At 38.2% G+C, this 22,180-nt stretch overlaps 1 protein-coding gene across 4 annotated transcripts in view; it reads left to right on the forward strand.

The window, feature by feature from the left end:
• gabrb3 (gamma-aminobutyric acid type A receptor subunit beta3) overlaps positions 1-21,972 on the forward strand; it is a 76,201-nt gene extending 54,229 nt beyond the window's left edge. For 2 of the 4 annotated variants that reach the window (XM_047373981.1, XM_047373983.1), the window contains 7 exons: positions 3,315-3,535; positions 5,908-5,990; positions 6,480-6,617; positions 9,082-9,234; positions 13,193-13,437; positions 15,902-15,985; positions 19,236-21,972. In XM_047373981.1, coding sequence (XP_047229937.1) covers positions 3,315-3,535; positions 5,908-5,990; positions 6,480-6,617; positions 9,082-9,234; positions 13,193-13,437; positions 15,902-15,985; positions 19,236-19,583 — 1,272 coding nt within the window. In that variant the 3' untranslated portion in view covers positions 19,584-21,972. The remainder of the gene's footprint in view (positions 1-3,314; positions 3,536-5,907; positions 5,991-6,479; positions 6,618-9,081; positions 9,235-13,192; positions 13,438-15,901; positions 15,986-19,235) is intronic. The other 2 variants (XM_047373984.1, XM_047373985.1) reach the window with 1 other exon arrangement.
• The last annotated feature ends 208 nt before the right edge of the window (positions 21,973-22,180 follow it).

Below are 22,180 nucleotides of genomic sequence, written 5' to 3' on the forward strand. Positions count from 1 at the left end.
CAGGCATTTTCAGACTCAGCTTTTATGTCGGTTTGTCAGCATTTTTAAAACCTATGAAAGTTTGTATCAATGTTGATTTGCAAAGTATGATGATAAGGTGTGTGGCATGTTTTAGGAGTTTTGTTATCAAGAGTGATGCTTCGTTTATTGAACACCTAGCCCAGAGTTCAAAGGAATTATTTTTTCCAGAACCTGCACTTGCATTAGTTGATTATTTAAGAAGTATTACATCTGTCCTTCATACTTCAGTCTCCTCTATTGTTTGGCAGGATTCATGTTAATGCAGAGTGCTGTAAAAAGTATTTACCCCCTTACAGTTTTCTTCCATTTTTGCTTTTTTTTTTGTCACATTTGAATGTTTTAGATCATAAAGCAAATGTTAATATCAGCCAAAGATTACCTGAGTAAATACAAAATGCTTTTAAATGATGATTTTATTAAGAGAAATAAATTATCCAAACCAACCTGGTCCTATGTGAAATTATAACAGCCACCTAAATCTAATAACCTTTCACGACAACTGCCATCAAGCATTTACTATAACAGGTAATGTGGAGGAATTTTGGTCCACTCCTCTTTGCAGAATTATTTAATTCAGCTACAGTTTTTGAGCTTTAACAGCCAGATTTAAGTCTGGACTTTTGGACAACTAGAAAAATTCCAAATTCTGTTGTTTGTTTTTTTTAGCTTTTAGAGGTGGGCTTGCTGGTGTGCTTTCGAGGTTCTGTTTAAGGGATATCTAGATTCTACAGGTCTGGTGATAATCAGGTCTGGGTGTCGCTAGTAAAATTAAACCCAAAACAATGTGATGAATTGGGGTTAATTCCAGATGTAACAAGAGGGGATTCCTTTGCTTTTCCCGTAATAGATAAAATTATCATTTGAAAACTGCATTTCTATTTACTCAGGTTGTGTTTGATGGAAATAAAAATGTGTTTGTTAATGAGAAACATTGAAATTTGATTTGAAAAGCAGAACAAATCTGCATTGGGCAAGTCCATTTTGATAGCACTGTATTAACAAGTGCAGTTTCTCAGAGTGGAGCCTTTGTTGCCGTTTGGGTTCTAGAAAATCCGGTTACACATCACTTTTAGCTGTTGTCACATTTTATGCAGATGCAGTTGTTGCTTTTTACAAGTTTTAGTTTGTGCATTTCCTATTTCACTTAATTAAATATATGCAGTCATCATTCTCAAATGCTGTTTGAGTTAGAAGTATAGATGAAATAATGACAGAGTCAAATCTAATTTTCCACCCACTAAGATGACTCTATTACAAGAGTTTGACATCCCTAATGCTTCTTTTGCTAATCAGAATATTAAGTTAGAAGTTAATAAGGATATGCTAAAATGAGGTAATGTCTTCAGCTGCTGATATTTGTCGTTGCAGTGACTGATAATACTCCACTAATAACAGTGGGGCTCTTGCCTCTTTTGACCTAGCTAAAAGGCCTAATTTTAGTGTTTAGCTGTCCTACTTGTGTGGCTGTAAGAACTGTATTGTTGGACTTCCCACTGTGGATCACTTTCCCTGGTTCCATGTTTCATCTAAAGTAAAAACTAAACTTTATCACTGCTCCATTTTTGGTTGTACATGAAACTGGGTACAGTTTTATAATATACTGGCAACGTATAAGATCACTCAACCACAAGCTGGAAAGCTTGTTATAAAACATCCTATTGATGCATTGATGTCTGATTTCAGTATAGGATCAGGTTTATGTAGACATCGTGTAAAACATTAGTGTTTTAGCAGTTAAGGGTTAAGTAAAACTGTCAACTCCAAGGACCACCTGTAATAATTGTATAAAGTATACACACTTTGTCAAGCTACATCCGCATACTTTGAAGAATCTTGTTGGGATTTTGTATGTCATATACTAACACAACGTATTGCGTATTGTGAAGCGGAAGAAAAATGGTACACACCTAACTTAAAAAGGTCATTAGGAAGTAGAAAATTACAGTTTCTCTGCCTTTTACATAAACTAAAAAGTGTTCAGTGATGACTAATCAAGGCCTGGAATATATTCCACTGGGGCCTAAGAGGGTGTACAGTATACCACGATCAGTAGAATACTTGAGATATGTTGGAGGTTTTGTTTTGAAGAAGCTAAGGTAGTGTTTCAGGAATTTTAGGAGAGCTGCTGAAGTGGGATTTGCAGATCTCAAACAGACTAAAATAGCTGCAGCCCAGACATGGAAGGAGTGTGTTGGTAGAACGTCTTTGCTGTAGTATAAGAGCTGTTGTGCAACGCTGATTCATCAACCCACTTTTCAGCTATATGCAGAATTGCATCTTACATTTACGCAAGCTGTGAGGGACTTGGGAGGGGAAGAGTAGCTCTAAATAAGAAGAAAACTAATGAAATAGCCCCATCAATATGAAACAGGTTTCTAGAAAATACAGTGGATTCACTACACAGCCGTCATGTAGTCTGACAAATGGAAATGCCTTCTGTGTGGCCTAATAAAACAAATGAAACCCACTCAGTCTCAGTAAACAGACAAGCTTTCAACACAATGGAAGAGACACTTATTGTACAGTGACTGAATTATTTATAGGACTATATCAAGATCATATTACATTTTCAGATCGCAGAGTGTAATTCATTCAGCTCAAAATGAGTTCAAAGTTTGTCAAACTTTTACACCAGTGTCTTTGTTTTGACATATTGCTTTAATGTAAGATTTGCCATTTTCAGCACTTTATCCTGTAAATGTGCTATTTCAGCAAACATTTTTAGCACGTCCGTATTTTTATTTATTTCTTGAGACCTGCTTATTTATTTAAGACAGCATTAGTCAGCAGAACAAAACCAAGAGAGCTCGTAAAGAGCTCCATTAAAGGCCAGGAAAAGCTGTTGTGTTTGATGGATCAACTTATTGAGGTTACTGCAAATAAAAGCTGAATAAATGATTCATGTCTGTGCATGTATGGTTGGTAATAATTCATAATATCTATCAATATAAAAACCATTACTGATTAGTTTCAAACTAAAACATGCCATGTTTGCGAAAGATTTCTTCTTGACTTGGTTTTGGAAATATGGCTGGTCCTGGCAGATTGTATTTATTTCCACAAATAACACTTTTGTTCCTTGTAAAAAAAAAAAATAATCTAAATATTCCAGCTCCAAGCTGCAAACATGAAACACTGAAATCAGCAACCCTCAGTCAAAGTTTGGCATCAGCTTGGGCATTCACAGTTGCATTGGCATCCAGAAATGTCCACATTCGATACAAAATTTAGTAATATATATCCCCTCCTGTTCAGTCTTAAGGTACATAACTGTACTCGTTTGTTTTCCACAGGACTACACACTGACCATGTACTTCCAGCAGTACTGGAGGGATAAGAGGCTGGCCTATGTGGGGATTCCCCTCAACCTGACACTGGACAACAGAGTAGCAGACCAGCTCTGGGTCCCAGACACCTACTTCCTCAACGATAAGAAATCCTTTGTGCATGGGGTTACTGTTAAGAACCGAATGATTCGGCTCCACCCGGACGGCACCGTCCTCTATGGACTCAGGTGAGAACTTTAGGTCTTTCTGTAAGGACACAAATAATATTCAAAAGTTAGTAGTTTTTTCAACCCTTTAATCAGAATTCTGACATTTTAGATTTCTGCAGCTTTCATTAGGAAATCAGACCTGATGTATATACTCTATGTTAATTCAGGATAGGATTTGCACTTTACATGATATTTGAACCAATATCAGAACAATGACTGTTAAAAAACATTTCCTGAAAGATCTAAATCATAAATATTTTGTGAATTTAAGACTACATGTGATATTGATGGTGGGGCTTAAAAGGAGATGCAGATTAATCTAACTTGTTGTTTCTGATACGCAGAAAAACAAACAGAACTGTCTTTTTTCATGAGACCAATAATATTAATGAGTTGCGGTTTTAATGAATAAAGGTTAAACAGCCAATGAAATGCTTTACACTCATACACCACAGATAGCCAGTCTGTGTTGTATGACTATAATCTCTAAAAGTCTACCAAGTTTATCTTTGTTTATTTACTTTTACTATTAATTATTTGTTAATAATCTATAGTTGTAATTAAACGATGTTATTATTCCTATATCATTTTATTGTGCTGTTTGTAACATAGCACATAGATTTATAGTATTTCCCATGTTTTATTCTTCAGCGTTTTCTCCTTGGCAGCTTTGCTCCTGTTATTTGATAAGAAAGTTTTTCATTGTGTCTAAATGTATGATGATACTGACTGGTAATGTACATACTTATGCACTTTTTTAGGGCCACCTTGGTTGGTGGATGTTTGGATTTTACCTGCCGAACACTTAGAATTGCAGTTTGTATAAAACGGTTGTAACACAAATAATTTACCAGTTTCTTCACATTGTGTTACATTATAGCCACAAGGTTAAATGAATGTTATTGAGATTTTATGTGATAGACCAACACAAAGTCTCTTCCCATAGACTCCAATGATTCTTTCACAACCATGCTCTAGCGTGAGGAAGGTGTGTGGGGGGTGATGTGCAATGTTAGTTTTTTTCCTCAACCGACATGTAGGAAAAAAAGTTACATTTTGGACTGACAAGTTTGTAAAGACATACCCCTAAAGACTTGCAGCTGTAATTGCAGTAAAAGATCCGATTTATGAGCGGTGGGCTGAATACAAATACCATTCAGATTTTAATTTTTAAAAAGAAAATCAAAACCATGTGTCATTCTTCATCCACTTCACAATTATGCACTACTTTGTGTTGGTCGATCACATTACATTAATAAAACCCAAGAAAACCCACTGAAGGTTGTGGTTGTAATGTAACAAAGTGTGTAAAAGTTCCAAGGGTATGGATACTTTTGCAAAACTGTAAACAATCTCTACTCCATCAATATACACAAACAGATATTCTGATAATGCCTGTAGCTGAAGGTCTGACTTGCCATTATAATGTAATTTATCTCTTTCCTGAAACCATTTAAGTCAGAGTTCAATGTGATTTTAATAAAAAAAAACATACTTATATTATAGGGGAGTGCGGGGAGAAACCCAGTGTGGGGTTAATTGTAACACAGACCTTTCAATGTAGCTGTTGAGGGTGGAGCGTGTCTACTTCCAGTCACTTTGAGATAATGTCTTAAAATCTTCGTCAAATTCCCACACAGCTAACCACAAATATTTTATGGAGATTTGAAGAAACGTGTTTAATGTTTTAACTCACAGTAAAATTTGTTTGTTTTTTTTGTTGCCGCAGTGGTTCTTTAAATACCGAGCTTTATGTTTGATCCACTGAATCGAGTCTTCGGTTAGGTTAATACCTGTCTTATCTAATAATGAACACATTTTACATCAAATGCTAGGTAGACTTAATTGAAACGAAAGTAAGTAGCAAGTAAATTAGTAAATAAAATAATATTTAAAATGAATCAAAATTAAATAATAAGATCATGAATATCAATTAAATTGAAATAGGAAATCGAAAGCCTGAAAAGGGAATTATGGAGATTTGATCACACATAGTTAAAACGCAGTGGATCAATAGATATGTATAGTAAAATCCATGTATGCATTATTGATGCATGATAAATAGTTAAAAAGCAGAAAAATATTATATTCTGTATGATTTCTATACATATATTTGCTTTGAATTGAATATATTGAGATACAATATTTCAGCAAATGTTACAATTAACCCCTCAATCTATGGTAACATTTTAGCGGTGCTGTACAGAAACAGCAGGTTCCTGAAACACACTTTCTGGGGTCAGTTGTAGCAAAACATAGCCCAAAAGACAGTTGTAGCACACTTGTGTAAAACCAAAATAATGTGAGGTTGTGCCCCACTCTCCCCTACTTTTGTTTAGACTGAAGCTCAGGATTGAATTTTCAGAATGTTTTACTCTGTTTTGCTTAAGAATCACGACGACAGCTGCCTGCATGATGGACCTGAGGAGATACCCACTGGACGAACAGAACTGCACTCTGGAAATTGAAAGTTGTAAGTTTCAGCCTCTTTTGCTTAGAAAAGGAATACAGCAGATGGCCTGACTTTAACATCACTTGAAATTATGAGCAGCCGGATGGTTCTCATAAAGAAGTTCTTACACTCATCGTCACAGAAACTGCACAGGCAGCTGAAGTGAATTTATGAACCTGTCGTATCTCGGTGAGATTACTGGCTGCCGTCTCTCCACTTAGACTGACATTGACCATGCAGACTGATTTTAAGCGTTAAGCAGAGCTCACTAATGATTAGTCCATCGTCATTGGTCATGATGACATGTTTGGCCATCTGAGCTACCATAAAAGTATTGACAGTTATGGATCTCCTGCATCTGAGTCCCTCTGCCTGCATTTCCACAATGATTTACGTCTCATGCAATCAGGGAATCATACCACTCAGTGTCAATTGGTTAGAAGTAGATTAATTATACCCTTCCAACATCCACTCATGAGAATCACACCTTGTGCCTTGGTTTTCTAACAGATGGTTACACCACAGATGATATAGAGTTCTACTGGAAAGGAGGAGACACAGCTGTGACCGGGGTGACACGGATCGAGCTCCCTCAGTTCTCCATAGTCGACTATAAGCTTGTCTCCAGGAACGTGGTCTTCTCCACAGGTGGGTGGAAGGAAGTCATGAAAATGGAGTTTATCATATGCAGAATTGTTCGGCAGAGTTGATTTTACATTGTGTTTCTGCATGTTTGATGCCTAAGACACCAAGAGGGGGCAATGCCCCTGCAAACAAATGCCTGGCCCCCTCAAATCAATTGTCATTCACACAAGCACGACCCCCCATCTTGCCTCTCCCTCCTCCTAAGGGCAAAACATCGTCGCGCTTACTTGACTCCGCGGACAGCGGAACGGACGTCCGATGGACATGTCCCAGCAAAGCTCAATTTTCACGACCGCGTATGCAATGTTATGCTTAACATTATAGCGCTGAAAACATTACGTGGCTTCTGGCACAACGTTTCTTTAGAGAAAGGGCCGCAGAGGGGGGCGTTTTGGCGCCACACCGGCTGAAAAACGCTTGCATTTTCTTCCAATCAGCATCCATGCTTTACTGCGTAACGCATTGCCTACATGTTTTGTACTCATAAAAACCAACTTTTGACTGATGTTTGTCAGGTTTAATGAAGAGACAGAGAGGGAGATATACAACCAAACAGACAAATTAGACCATTTCACTCACTTCACTTAATTATTTTGGTAGATAAAGTCTGAAGAAGAAAAGAAAAAGCATGACCACAACTCCTTTTCTGAATGTCTAGTAGCCTAACTCTCACAATAAAGTGTTAAGAATAGAATCAAACATACTGTGTTTTATAATTACAGCATGCTGACCAAACACTGTTCTGTGTAGGTGAAAATCACTTTAACTCAAGGAGCTCTTTACATGCAAGCATTTCTACTCCCAACAGTTGAGGAATCATTTTTCTAGCTAGTTAACATTACAGGCTAATATATGCCGAAGGCTGAGTATAATGTTCTATGATATAGAGCAGGAAACACAAAATGATGACTAAATAGAAAAATGTTGCTTAGCTGTCTGTTTGATTTTATTAGCACAATAATAGACCCAATGCTAACATTAACTACCTAAAGTAGGTTTGTTATTTGAAATGAAAGTTGGTTCTTAAGTTGAGCTACATGAAAGTGTGATGAGTTATATTGATATTGGTAATGCTTTATTAATTTATTATTAGTTTAATGTTTCAACTCTGTCAGAAAACAATGAAATAATGTTTGTTTTCTCACCTGATTCACTGAGTCTCTTTTGATAACGATGCATAGCAGAACATTGATTTGTTTCCTTTACAAATTTTGCAGCATAATTCCAAGAAAAGGGAGGCTTTAAAAGCATAAATATATCCGATTTTTTATTTGAATTTTATAAATAAATTTTGCAATGGATGCCCTTTTTTTGTGACTTAAGCACCGGCCTCCAAAAATGTCTGTGCATGTTCTGACCAGTGCCACATCCAATTGGGATGTGGTGCTGGTTGGTTTTAGCTCTCTGGATATCTTTTGTATTTTCCTCTTCAGCATGATGCTGTCTCTCAACATCAAGTCAAGCTTAACAAAGTAAAGGCTGCAGCTCAGTGTATATTAGATGGACTCCTAACAGCGTTTTGGGCGTTAACAATTGACCAATATAATTTCACAGTGACAGTTGATTAATCAATGGCCATCCCTGTTTGATGATGTCATGTTCAACAGATTCTCTTATTCAAATAAATTGAGCTATTAATGAGTAAAAAGACACAACATTTTGAGGTGAGCAGGTGTTTACGTTTCTGCCACCAATGACAACTGTTTTGATATGGATAATTACTAAAAACATTCCAAATGTTGTGAAAAGCAGCCCAAATTTTAACAACCCGCCCAAAGCAGTTTTTTTCCAGCCCAACATGTTTTAACGAAGCCCAACGGGGAGGAAACCAGTGCAATCTGCACAGTACTGCACAGTTTACCCCAATCCCATAAAGAAAACACTAATCAACAGCAACAATAAACATGCACATGCGCATAATGTGTACTCATGATGATGCCCCCTTCACATTTCTGCCTGCCCCTCATATATGCATGCCTAGAACCAGCCCTGGTGTGAACAGAACGTCACTGTTTTCTCTTGATTAATAATGGAGAGTGATAGCATAATATAGCACGCTACCTATACCTTAAGCATTAATTATTTAAGGTTGAAATCTCTTCTCCATCTTGTAATAATTCATTTTGTCATTAATAATTATTTTTTTCATCTTATTTTGCTTATTTCAACTTATTCTGCAGAATTAATTACATGGATTATGTACAAAGGGTTGTGAGAGCTCAATATGATCAAATGATCATAATGGATCACATTCAAAGAAACATCCATATTTACTTTTAACACATTTTTTCTTATTAAGACCATACTCACCGATCTCTCAAAGTCTCCCTGTTTGGTCAAATCTGCTGTTTTTCATTAGATCGTTCACAATTTTGACACCATTGTTTAAACCAAAACAAAGTCAATGTCATGACAGGGATACTGGTAAATCAAGGTCAGCTGGTTCCTCTTCCATCTTCTCTTGCAGGTGCCTACCCTCGGTTGTCACTGAGCTTCAAGTTGAAGCGAAACATCGGATACTTCATCCTGCAGACGTACATGCCATCCATCCTCATCACCATCCTGTCCTGGGTGTCCTTCTGGATCAATTATGACGCCTCAGCTGCCAGAGTTGCTTTAGGTATAATGTGACCTGTGCAGGGAATATTAACATATAGATGTTTTTGTAGAAACAGATAGACTGACTCAAATATATATTAATGGAAATATAGAGTAAGTAGAAGAGCAAATACAGTGCCTTGCAAAACCATTCATACACCTTGAACAACACATTTTGCCATGTTGCAAGCACAAACTGGATTTTATTAGGATTTTATTTGCTAGACCAATACAAAGTAGTGCATGGTTGTAATGTTGAAAATAATACATGGTTTTACATATTCATAATATGTAAAGCCATGCCATAATACATTTCTTATGCATTTGTGTTCAGTCCCACCGAGTACTGCACTGCACTGCAACTACAGCTGCATGTCCATTGGAGTGTGTCTCTACTATTATTTACCCATTGGTCTTTTCAAATGGCTCAAGCTCAGTCAGATTGGACAAACAGCATCTGTAAACAACTTGATTGGATTTTGGTCTGCACTTTGACTGGGCCAATTGAACACATTTTTTTACTTTATTCATGTGTTTTTCCATTGTAGCTCTTGCTGTAGATTCAGGGTCGTGCTGCTGGAGGTGTTCCTCCTGCAGTCTCGAGCCTTTTCCACATTATAAGAGGTTTTCTTCAAGGTTACCCTGTTTTTAGCTCCATCCATCTTCAACTCTGACCAGCTTGTCTGTCTCTTTTAGGGGGAAAAAACATTCCCACCGCATGATGCTTCCACTATCATGTTTCATGCTGAGTGGTGTGTTCACAGCCATGTGCAGTGTTTCTTTACTGCAAAAAAGTCCAGTTTAGGTCTGATCTGAGCAGAAAACCTTCTTCCAGATGGTTTGTGATTATTCACGCACAGGTGTCCTACTTTCTATTTAATAAGGTGACTTCTGAAGGTACTTGGCTTCACTGGAGTTTATATATTAAAATACAAGTAAGAGCAGGTTAAATTCAAATGCACACCATACTTTTTAGATTATTAAAAAAAATGGAAGAATCATACATCTTTCTCTTTCCACTTCACAATAATGCAGTATTATGATATAAAAATAATGCATAAGCACTGAAGAAAAAAGATGGAAAACTACTCATCCATCCAACTTCATTTTGGCTCAAACTTCTTCCTTATGAGGGAACCACTAGTTGTATTCTTTCTCTAAGAAAGGAAATGATGAATTACAAACATCAGGACACACAAAGACAAGAAGTGGTAGCAAGTTGAGGTAATGAAGGCATTCTGAATGCATAGCATTGCTAGATACAACAAAAACTAAGTCACTCAATCTATGGCTGGGCAAGGGTTAGATGAAGGGGATCCATCCTGATGTTATGTTACCACAGAATAATCATTTACCTGAGACTTTAGAAAAAAGGAGAAAAGGAAAGTAATGTTGTGATTAGTGTTGGTCCATCACATAGCTCCCAAACAAATCCTTTGCATTTTATGGATGTAATTTGATAAAATGTGGAATCAAGGAATATGAATGCTTTTGCAATACACAGTACAAAGCTACATTAAGTTATTTTGCCATTTCAATAGATAAATATGACAGAAGTTGCTTGTACCCATCAGCCTGTCTGAAGCTGTAGCCTTGCTGTGTAATAAGATGCTCATGTAGATCCAATGGCTGGGGAGACTGAGGGTGCTTTCACAGAGGGACGTCCTCACAGCAAAATGACACATGATCCTCCCAGTGTCATAGGTTGAAATTTGCTGAAAACTTGGAGTCCTACAGTCATTGATTCAAAATTCAAGCTCAATGTTTCCATTTAAAGTAACGTTTCAGAATCAGCATCAGTTGTCCTTACAATACTCCTTCTAACTCAATTTCCCTAATGGAAACACTTATTCAGCTTCGCTTTACTCTAAGTGCTCCCTGCGTTAGAAAGAGCACATTATGGCAAGCGATCGATCATTAAATCTCAGCTGTACATTCAATGTGTTGAGACGGATGTAGAGTATTTCAGGAGGTTAGGCGGGCAGCTAGATTGGGAATATCCTCCTCAGACTCGCAGATCTAAACACACGCCTGCCTTTCATCTCATTCAATGCCATCTCCTGGAAAGAGCTGCTGTTTGAGGAATTGCAGGATCAATGAAAGTTAGTCACTGTGCCGTCGAAATTCAATCACTGTATGGGTGATGATTCACTGGGGCGTTTTCTTCTGCAGGTTGGAACTTCCTGGGTAGTTTTCAGGGTTCATAACAGTGCTGATCGGATGTTTACATCATCTGATTATTTATTATATTAGGTTTGGGCTTTTGATGATGTATTTGAAAATGTCTCTTTTCTAGGTTGGAATGATAATGATACAACAAATAACTTAATGATTTAAAAAAGGCAATTAAATTGGGCACACACGTTTGAATGTCTTGTGTTCTCTTCTCTCTTCCACGTACTCCAACATGTTACACATCTTATATATACATCCAGATATTTACAATACAGACACCCCCATTTACATTTAGATAAAGGCTCTTGTCCAAGTAGCAGAAAAACTACAAACGTTTTGCAGCCATGAAAGCTCTGGATATTTGACAATTCATCATGGCAGAGCTGGTAGAGCTCATTTCATTTGTTTCGTTTCCTGACTAAGGCTTTTGAATCATAATGCATACATTTTCATGAGGGTTAAAACCTGGGATTTGGGAAGGCCATTCCAAGAGCTTAATGTTAAACTGCTTTATCCTTTCTAAAAACCAGTTTTCATGGATTTTTGGACTGATTGTCCTGTTTGAACACCCAACTATGTCAAGGTTTCAATTATCTAGCCTTAACTGTCACCTCCAATGATAGAATATTGTTTAGGATGTTCATAAGACAAAGGTTAAACTGTCAACTGCAATGTCAGGATGAGTGTTGGATGTGTCAAGGTGAGGCTTTCAAAACTAACAACACTGTACTGTCAAGCATGGTGGTGGTAGCATCATGCTGAGGGTCTGTTTTTATGCCAGTGGCAATGGCATTATACAAAGTGGATGGAAAAATGAAGGAAGAGGAGGATGAATTCTTCATCTGCAAATCTACAGCCAGATGATTGAAACTCTGCATTTGGTTTTGTACACCCAACTGCACAATTTGCACAGATGAGAACAGGTTTTTGAAATGGATAAAGCAATAACATTAGGCTTTTGAAATGGCCTGATTTCAGCCTTTTTTGGAAATCTATAGGGTATAATTAAAAGCACAAATTCCAGGCCAGAAAACCAGCTAATTTAAATGAGCTCTGCCATTTCGTATAAGAACTCATCAAATATTCAGCCAGAATTAAGACAGAAGCTTGTTGATAGCTGCAGAAAGTATATGATTTTTTTGTAACTAGCTAAGGGATATTTATCCAAATATTAGGGGGTGTATGTGTAGTTTCAAGCCTGTATGTGTAACTTTGAATATGTGTGGGTTGGATTAAATACATTTACATCAAATACATTTATATGAAATTCTGACTTGTGCACCAATTATTTTTAAAACCATTACAGCTGTTTGTTGTATAATCACTGCAACCCCAAAAACGAATGACCTAAATAGATTATTAAAAGCCAAACAGATTATTAATGATATTCATGACAATGATGAATAAATGTAAACATCTTCTCAGCACTATATGCGTTGTGAAAAACATATCTAATATTAGGGATCGCAGCTTTTTTTCTACACCTCAGAATTGCTTCAGTGCTGCAGATTCCCCATCAGTAGGCATCTATTAGGCAACCATCTCCTCTTATAGCAGCTTTGAGAGTTTAGAGCCTTCCTTATCTCTATGTAGAAATCAATGCCCTGTACCTGCTTTAGACATCATCTTATATAAGCTTGAATTGAAAAGAAAAGACTCACTGCTCAAGTTGAATGCAGAAAAACTCAGGCACTTTATATGTGCTGCTGCATTTAGGATGCTGGACATATGCCAGCATAGCCATCAGGCTGACATGAGATGTTGCTTTGTGATTCCTCTGTAAACTGTATTTTGTTTTCTTCAAGGGATCACCACTGTGCTGACCATGACAACCATCAACACCCATCTCAGAGAAACCCTCCCCAAGATCCCTTATGTGAAAGCTATCGACATGTACCTGATGGGCTGCTTTGTGTTCGTTTTCCTGGCTTTGTTGGAGTACGCCTTTGTCAATTACATCTTCTTTGGACGAGGCCCTCAGATGCAGAAGAAACAAGCTATGAAGGCACTGAAGGCAAATAATGAGCGCAATAAATTCGACCAACCCAAGGTGAGAAACATTTTCCAACAATAGAGTGATGAACTGAATCAATGGACATTACTAAATTATTGTTAAAATGTAGATAGCAGTATTGGGTCATTTGTATTGTTTGTATTAAATATGGAATCCAATATGTCATCAACAGTAAATGAAAATGCATTTGAATGCACTTTGTTCTCTTTTAGCATAGAGTTGTTAAAACTGACAACGTTAGCAGCTATAATTAGATTAGATGTCACTTTTAATGATTTCTATACTTTGCCAAAAACAAATAGACAATATCTGCTGCAGCTGATGTTGCTTTGCCTCATTTAATTTTCTCAGCAATAGATTAAACAGGGTATATTTCCAAGAAAAAAAATGGAATCATATTTTTTATTTTGTTGGTCTAAAAAACGTTCTTAGTATCAACAAGAGTAGAATGAGCCAGACTTTCCTAAAAAATGCTTGCTGCATGTGGCAAGTTTAATATGTGCCCAAGTTTGTTCTGTAGTAAAAGTTGCCGGACAAAAACTTTGTGTTGTACTTAACAAATTTAATAAGATGTAAAATTTATTTGAAAATAAAAAAGTGTCTATCCGCAGCAAATGCCTGTGTTGGAGGGCCAAATCTTTCCCATACTTAAATTGGGTTTGTGTTGGGGGGGGTGTGTTGATAGCTGCCTTCAGGTCATCTGCCCCGTTGGGTCTGGTGTCTCATCTTCCTCTTGACAACAACCCATAGATGTTCTATGGGGTTCAGGTCAGGGGAGTTTTCTGACCAACCAGAACACCATGGTCATTGAACCAGCTTCTGGTACCTGTGGCAATGTGGGCAGGTGCCAAGTCTTACTGGAAAGCTGCGTCTACCCATGCTATTCATTCAGTATCTCCTTAGGGTTTGTCAGCAGAGGGAAGCATGAATTGCTCTAGAATTTCCTGGTAGATGGCTGCATTGACTGTGGCCTTCAGAAAACCCAGAGGACCAACATCATCCATGACATGGCACCCCAAACCATCACTGACTGTGGAAAGTTCACACTAGACTTCAGTCAGCATGGTTGCTGTGCCTCTGAACTTTTCCTCCAGACTCTGGAACCTTGATTTCTAAATGAAATGCAGAATTTACTTTCATCTGAAAACAGGACTTTGGACCATTGAGCAACAGTCCAGTTCATTGTCTCCTTAGCCCAGGTAAGACGCTTCTGATGTTGTCTCTGGTTCAGGAGTGCCTTGACACGATGAATGCGACATTTGTAGCCCATGTCTAGTATTCATCTATGTATGTTGGCTCTTGATGCATCGACTCCAGCTTCAGTTGACTCCTTGTGAAGCTCCCCCGAATTCTTGAATAGATTTTGCTTGACAATCCTCTCAAGGCTGCGGATCTCCCTGTTGCTGGTGCACCTTTTCCTACCACATTTCTTCCTTCCAGTTTTCTGTTAATATGCTTGGATACAGACCCAGCTTCTTCAGCAGTGACCTTTTGTGGCTTACCCTCCTTGTGAAGGGTGTAGATGACTGTCTTCTGGACATCTGTCCAGTCAGCAGTCTTCCCCATGATTGTGTCGCCTGCTGACCCAGACGGTGAGACCGTTTAAAGGTGGTGCAGGAAACCTTTGCAGGTTTTTTGAGTTAATTACCTGCATAGGGTTTGACACCATGAGTGTCCAATAATGAACTTTTTCACAGTATTCTAATTTTTCGATTTTCATTACCTGTAAGCCATGATTGTCTAAATTACAAGAAACAAAAGCTTGGAATATATCACTCTATGTGCAATGATTCTATATAATATATGAGTTTCAGTTTCTGAGATGACAGGCAGTAAATATTGCCCCAGTCTCCGTGTAGCCTGTTCCACACCTGTGTCATGTTTCCCCTGATTACCTGTTTCATTGGTTCATACTCCACATCCCTCAGAATATAAGCTCTCTAGTTTTCATTGTTCCCCGCTGGTTCTTCCTGTAAACGTCCTCGTCAACTTCCCTTTATTCTTCCTGGGTTCCTCCTAGTGCTTTGTTTTCTGTTTTGCCTCCTGTACCTGTTCGCCTTTGAATAGCCTGCCTGTACTCTGTACTCTGTACTCTGCCTGCCTGTCAGTCTGTGTGCATCTACAACATTAAACTTCATCTACTCACCATGCGGCCTCCTTGCCATGTTCTGCGCTCTGCTCCTACCTCCAAACCCTTGACCCTGACATTAATGGGATTCATGTCCAGCATGAATCTATGTACATTTCTGTTCATAAGTACATTATTTATAAAAATGTTTATCAATAAGCATTTTAAATAATGTATTTTCAGACCTAGGAATAAAAGGGATACTGGTTTCAATCATCCTATTAAGAATCTACTCATGGCTGGCCTCTTTGACTTCATTCTCATCGAATGTGTGTCTCTGATTCCTTTAAAACTGAAATGCTATAAGAACCTCAGCTCTCACCTAATCACAGCTCAGACAAAGGACCATTTGTTTGTCTTTCTTCTGGCTAGTCTATTCTGGGAGGAGTCAACTGGAAGTCCTTGTCGTCTCTTAAACAGTCCAACCAGGTACAGAGTCGCCGTCACTCACATCAGGTGAGTATCTGCCTGGCTTGCAGTGTAATATCTGTAAGAGCACAAATTAGACTTTGCAGCTGCAGGGCAAACTTTTACCTCATCAGAAATGCAGTTTAATCAAAGCCACTCTTAATAGCCACATTGTCACCATTGTATGAATATATTTACCATTTGTTGTATTTCTCCTTTTGTCATAATTCAGCTGTGTTTGCCTCCAAGATCCTAAGCTATGAATGAAATGCAAACAAACCTCCATTCATCATTAGTGTACTAGTGTACTGGTGTTTGTATTTCTGTTTTGAAATTCAGCAGGAATATTACACCAAATTAGCATGTTTTCACAAAGACTTTAAAGGTAGATAAAGAGTAACCAGGTAAACATATAGGCCAGTTATATATAAAACACTGTGCTTATTAGTTTTAAATCAGTCTGGGCTATTTTGTCATACATTAATATAGCAATAAAGTTAAGACTTTGTCCAAACCGACTTGTTTTCACTTTTTGATAGATTAACATTTATGCCTAAAATAATTGCTTTTCACTTTCTTTCAAAGATCAGTCTAAAGACATGTCAGATGCCCCCATATTTTCCTTTAAAGATTTGTAATAATACAAAGAAGCCATCGTGCTTAAAAAGAATAGGGATCATACTTGCTAAGACAACACTATGATACTACCACCTCTGTTTCTTACAGTTGGGTGACGTTGCCTTTACTTGGAATGTACTTTATCATCTCTAAACATACAACTTCCTACTGAAACCAAAAACAAAATGTTTTCTACTTCTACAACTTTAAAGGGATAGATTAGAAGTCTTAAAGTGAGGTTCTGTGAAAAGGTTATAAGCAGTGAATATCTTACCTGCAGTAGATACCTTTATTGTTTCTTTTCATTTAGTATAAATCCAGGTTTTGTTCTTGTCATCACTTCTAAACAATAGCTTGGCATGTACAGGGGTTGGACAATGAAACTGAAACACCTGTCATTTTAGTGTGGGAGGTTTCATGGCTAAATTGGACCAGCCTGGTAGCCAGTCTTCATTGATTACACATTGCACCAGTAAGAGCAGAGTGTGAAGGTTCAATTAGCAGGGTAAGAGCACAGTTTTGCTCAAAATATTGAAATGCACACAACATTATGGGTGACATACCAGAGTTCAAAAGAGGACAAATTGTTGGTGCACGTCTTGCTGGCGCATCTGTGACCAAGACAGCAAGTCTTTGTGATGTATCAAGAGCCACGGTATCCAGGGTAATGTCAGCATACCACCAAGAAGGATGAACCACATCCAACAGGATTAACTGTGGACGCAAGAGGAAGCTGTCTGAAAGGGATGTTCGGGAGCTAACCCGGATTGTATCCAAAAAACATAAAACCACGGCTGCCCAAATCACGGCAGAATTAAATGTGCACCTCAACTCTCCTGTTTCCACCAGAACTGTCCATTGGGAGCTCAACAGGGTCAATATACACGGCTGGGCTGCTATAACCAAACCTTTGGTCACTCATGCCAATGCCAAACGACGGTTTCAATGGTGCAAGGAGTGCAAATCTTGGGCTGTGGACAATGTGAAACATGTATTGTTCTCTGATGAGTCCACCTTTACTATTTTCCCCACATCCAGGAGAGTTACGGTGTGGAGAAGCCCCAAAGAAGCGTACCACCCAGACTGTTGCATGCCCAGAGTGAAGCATGGGGGTGGATCAGTGATGGTTTGGGCTGCCATATCATAGCATTCCCTTGGCCCAATACTTGTGCTAGATGGACGCGTCACTGCCAAGGACTACCGAACCATTCTTGAGGACCATGTGCATCCAATGGTTCAAACATTGTATCCTGAAGGTGGTGCCGTGTATCAGGATGACAATGCACCAATACACACAGCAAGACTGGTGAAAGATTGGTTTGATGAACATGAAAGTGAAGTTGAACATCTCCCATGGCCTGCACAGTCACCAGATCTAAATATTATTGAGTCACTTTGGGGTGTTTTGGAGGAGCGAGTCAGGAAATGTTTTCCTCCACCAGTATCACGTAGTGACCTGGCCACTATCCTGCAAGAAGAATGGCTTAAAATCCCTCTGACCACTGTGCAGGACTTGTATATGTCATTCCCAAGATGAATTGATGCTGTATTGGCCGCAAAAGGAGACCCTACACCATACTCATAAATTATTGTGGTCTAAAACCAGGTGTTTCAGTTTCATTGTCCAACCCTTGTAAATAGCTTACAATGTTTTTGGAAGGACTTGGTTACCCTAAGTTGCAACCCTTTGCTGCAATTCTCTAACAGTGACCTGGGGAGATTTTTTTTTACCTCCTGTACCATCCTGCTCATTGTTAGCATTTTACACCAAAAAAACTCTCATTCTTGAACCAGTATTGTGCGAGTGCCTTCAAACTTTGGTGTTTGTTGAGCACCGAGGTCCTTTTCTACCAGTTTTGGGAACCAAGCACGAGTCAACAGTGGGCGTTACACAACGCGGGGGCAAGTGTGGTAGCAAGACAGCAAAGTTTTCTGAGCTGGCACAACGTTCCTTCTAATGCAAAAACAGTCGGCGACTTAATTTGCATATGTCCAGCATCCGCAAGTGTTACATAAACAATTGGTTATACAATGTGTGTTAAGTGTGTTTTTGCAAACATATAAATGATGTTTATATGGTACATTCTTTGTCTTGGCCGGCATACTTGTTGCTTTTAGTTTCTGCACGGGTGACGTTAGGTTCGCTCAGAAGAATTAGTTTTCTGTGGTGTGGTATTTTGTAGAAAAGAATTATTTCTTACTGTGGCATTTTTCTTCACTGATTAAATAAATTTATTTTCACAGTTTTTTTTGTTTTTTTACCAGGGGTAACAACCAAATGGGCCCAAATCGGTACATGAGGTCTAAAGTGGCTCTCAGTCAGTCATTACACATTACTAATAACATTTGTATCATGAGCTTAAATCATAGTGGATTGGAAAATGCATTAGTTTATATTGTCTTATATATATTGAATTTGTCGCCTTATATCCCTATTCTCATGTTGTTCATCTGTATTTATCCCAGCTTTCAGTGATTTATATATTCCTGTGTGGAAAGTTGCACTCACCATGATTTTAGTGTCAGAGGCATCAAGTCCAACCTTGATCTGATTTGTGGGAAGTGATTTAACTTCGGGACAGAGGACCTGCTTTTGAAGGCCGCTCTGAGTTTTCCCAGCAGTAATCTGTCATGAGGCCTGAGCCCATTTTTAACACCGCTGCTGTCTGTTTTCTCCCAGGCTGACTCTCATGGGAACATTTTGCTGACAACCTTGGAGATCCACAACGAGGTGGGGACTAATGAGATAACGACCACCCTGAGCGAGACTCACAACTCCACCTCCATGACGTTTGAGAACTCGGGGGTCCAGCACAGGAAGCCGAGTGCGGCAAGCGAATCGGGACACCTCAGTCTGGATAGAAATGCACAGTTTAAGAAAACCCGTCTGCGGAGACAATCATCGCAGCTGAAAATTAAAATCCCTGACCTCACCGATGTAAATGCCATCGACAGATGGTCGCGGATCATATTCCCTTCCGCCTTCTCCTTCTTCAACCTGATCTACTGGCTTTATTATGTCCATTAACACACTGTGCTTTTTAAACCCATCTTTGTCTCATTTTGGTTCCGGAATGAGAGATAACGTTTTAATGCGACACACTTAACGTGGTATAATTGTGAACATATTTGGTCATAGCAAGTGCAGACTGTGGCAAGGGAGCCGTCACTCAGACTGTGCAATGTCACACCGGCTTACCAACAAAGACTTGCACGTAAGACAGCCACTTTCTGCTCCGACCTCTGTTAACAGCTAGGAGGCAAAACATCATTTAAACCACTGGAGATCTGTTCCTAAAACACCAGTATTTATGGTGATCGCATTATCACATTCTGTTGTAGCTTGATTTGTCTACAAGTCTTTACTTTGACTAATATAGACATTCAGATTTATACCTGCAGACTAATATCTGTCTTAATCTTTGGACATCTTGGGGAAATATGGTGGTTTTTATGACAGTTTAATAGAAATTGCTGATGAATCTTACAGTGCCTTGCAAAAGAATATACCCTTTGAACCTTTTTACATTTTGTCACATTACAACCATAGATTTGAATTTATTTATTATGTATTTTATGTGACCAACAGGAACTAGAGCAAAATTGTGAAATTTAAATGTGTAAAATATGTTACTAAAATAATCTGAAAATTGTAATTTGTATCTGTCTGTCACAAAGTCCCAATAGAACACACAAATTTAAGATGGAGTTTGTAATGTGATAATATGTGAGAAGTTCAGGGGTCTGAATACTTCTGCAAGGAAAGGAGAGCCAGCTGTTGTTTAACTTGGCGTAACAGTGGATACTGGAAACAGGAAAACAGGCAACAGTGTTTCCAAAGATCTGAAGGTCTGGCTTTGCTTCGATGCCACTAAGCTGTTCTCTTTCGTTTTTGCTCACTGGAACCTCTGCAAACTTTCTCAAATGCAATGTACCATGGTGAAAACATATTCATTGTTACATGTTTCTTTACTTTAAAATGTGTATTGTCATTATTGCACAAAAGGATAATGATAGAATCCACACCAGCACATTATTAAACGCTTTTTTTGTCATTCTCAGCCCTCAGACAAAGAAAGATTCAAAACATTTGGCCATAAACTGTTTTACACAGAAAATAATTTATCCCTTTTGATTATCTGTGTATATGTTACAACCCTGAGGTCAGCAGCTGTGTAATTTGGTCTGTCTTAACTCAAACAATTGATGTCATAATGTCTTTGATGCTCACTTATAGTATTTAACATTTTTGTTCAACCTCTTATTGTTTCCTACTTCACACAAAGTGTAACCTACGCGTTTACATTATATAAGTTAGAGCATGTGCAACATCCAGCTGAAAAGGTAAGGTATTCGGGATCTAAATAATTGCCAAGCCCACAACAATAAAAACAAAAAAAGATTATAGGCAACTCGTTTATAAAGCCTCTTGGTTTTATATTTTTCCTACAGTAATAGTATTTTAACTGAGATTTATTCTGACAAAGCAGTCAAAGTAAAGTAGGTGGTTAAATGTTTGCCCTCCAAGGATTAGCCAGGAATGCGGGGAGAAAAAGGAAGTGAACCAGAAAACAAGTTCTTACAACTGATACACAACTAATAATCAGATTCATTAAAAAAATGATTGAGGAAGCTGATTTAGGTTTGAATCCCCACCCCTCCACAGGTGTCTCCCCTGTCAAACTGAAAAAAACGTTGTGTGCGTCCTTTAGGAAAATCTTTGTAAAACCTTAATTATCTTTTCTACTGCAAACAAGTTTGGACCACCACTTGGCAAAGCATCAGGTTGTGATCAGACCATAAAAGGGTTTGGCTGGATGCTGTCACTGTTTTGTCTTCTTATGTCTGGGCAAGGCTTCCTGTTTTAATGCGAAGCTATATTAACAGACTGCTGGGTGTAAACATTATTATAACTGGTATCTTTTTATTTCACAAAGAACACAATAATTTATATTAAAACTTAACTTTATTTTTGAAATATTAAATTGAGTTACAGCAACATTTTCTTTTTATTTCAGTTATCAACCAGATGTTACGTGCATATAAAAAAAAAAGGTCTTCGGGCCTTGATAGTGAACTTGTTATCTGATCAGTTTAAATGATTTCCCAGTTTTGTCATTAAGCTTCTGTAACAATCTTGTCTTGATATCTTTGGTGAAACTGTATTCTCTACAGCAAACGTCACTCTGGACTTTCTTTCTCTGCATCTCATTACATGATGTTAAAGCACTGACAGAGGTGATCGTTCATCGTCAAACTGCTGTTCTTGAGGTTTGGATGTACATACTGTAACAGCACATTTTCTCTCAGCTTTTTTTTCTTGGTGATTTCCAGCCTTGCCTTGTTTTGTTTTGTTAGTCTTTACACGATATTACAGTTTCCTGTTTGTGATTGAAAATATAAAATCTAACACACAGTTTGGGATGATTTTCATTCTTTCCTGAAGACCCAGGAAGTGAACGCCACAAGGTAAAGAAGGAATTGGAGAGTTATAATATTTGAAAGCAAAAAAGAAAGAAAAGCTGCTGGCGGACACAGTTTGCGATGCACCATCTGCACTGCTTGCCTGAGCGGCTTGCAGCGCGTAGGAGTGACACCACCTGTCAGAAGTCCGCGAAGCTCTGC

This window comes from Girardinichthys multiradiatus, chromosome 9, assembly GCF_021462225.1.
Source record: "Girardinichthys multiradiatus isolate DD_20200921_A chromosome 9, DD_fGirMul_XY1, whole genome shotgun sequence".
NCBI lineage: Eukaryota > Metazoa > Chordata > Actinopteri > Cyprinodontiformes > Goodeidae > Girardinichthys > Girardinichthys multiradiatus.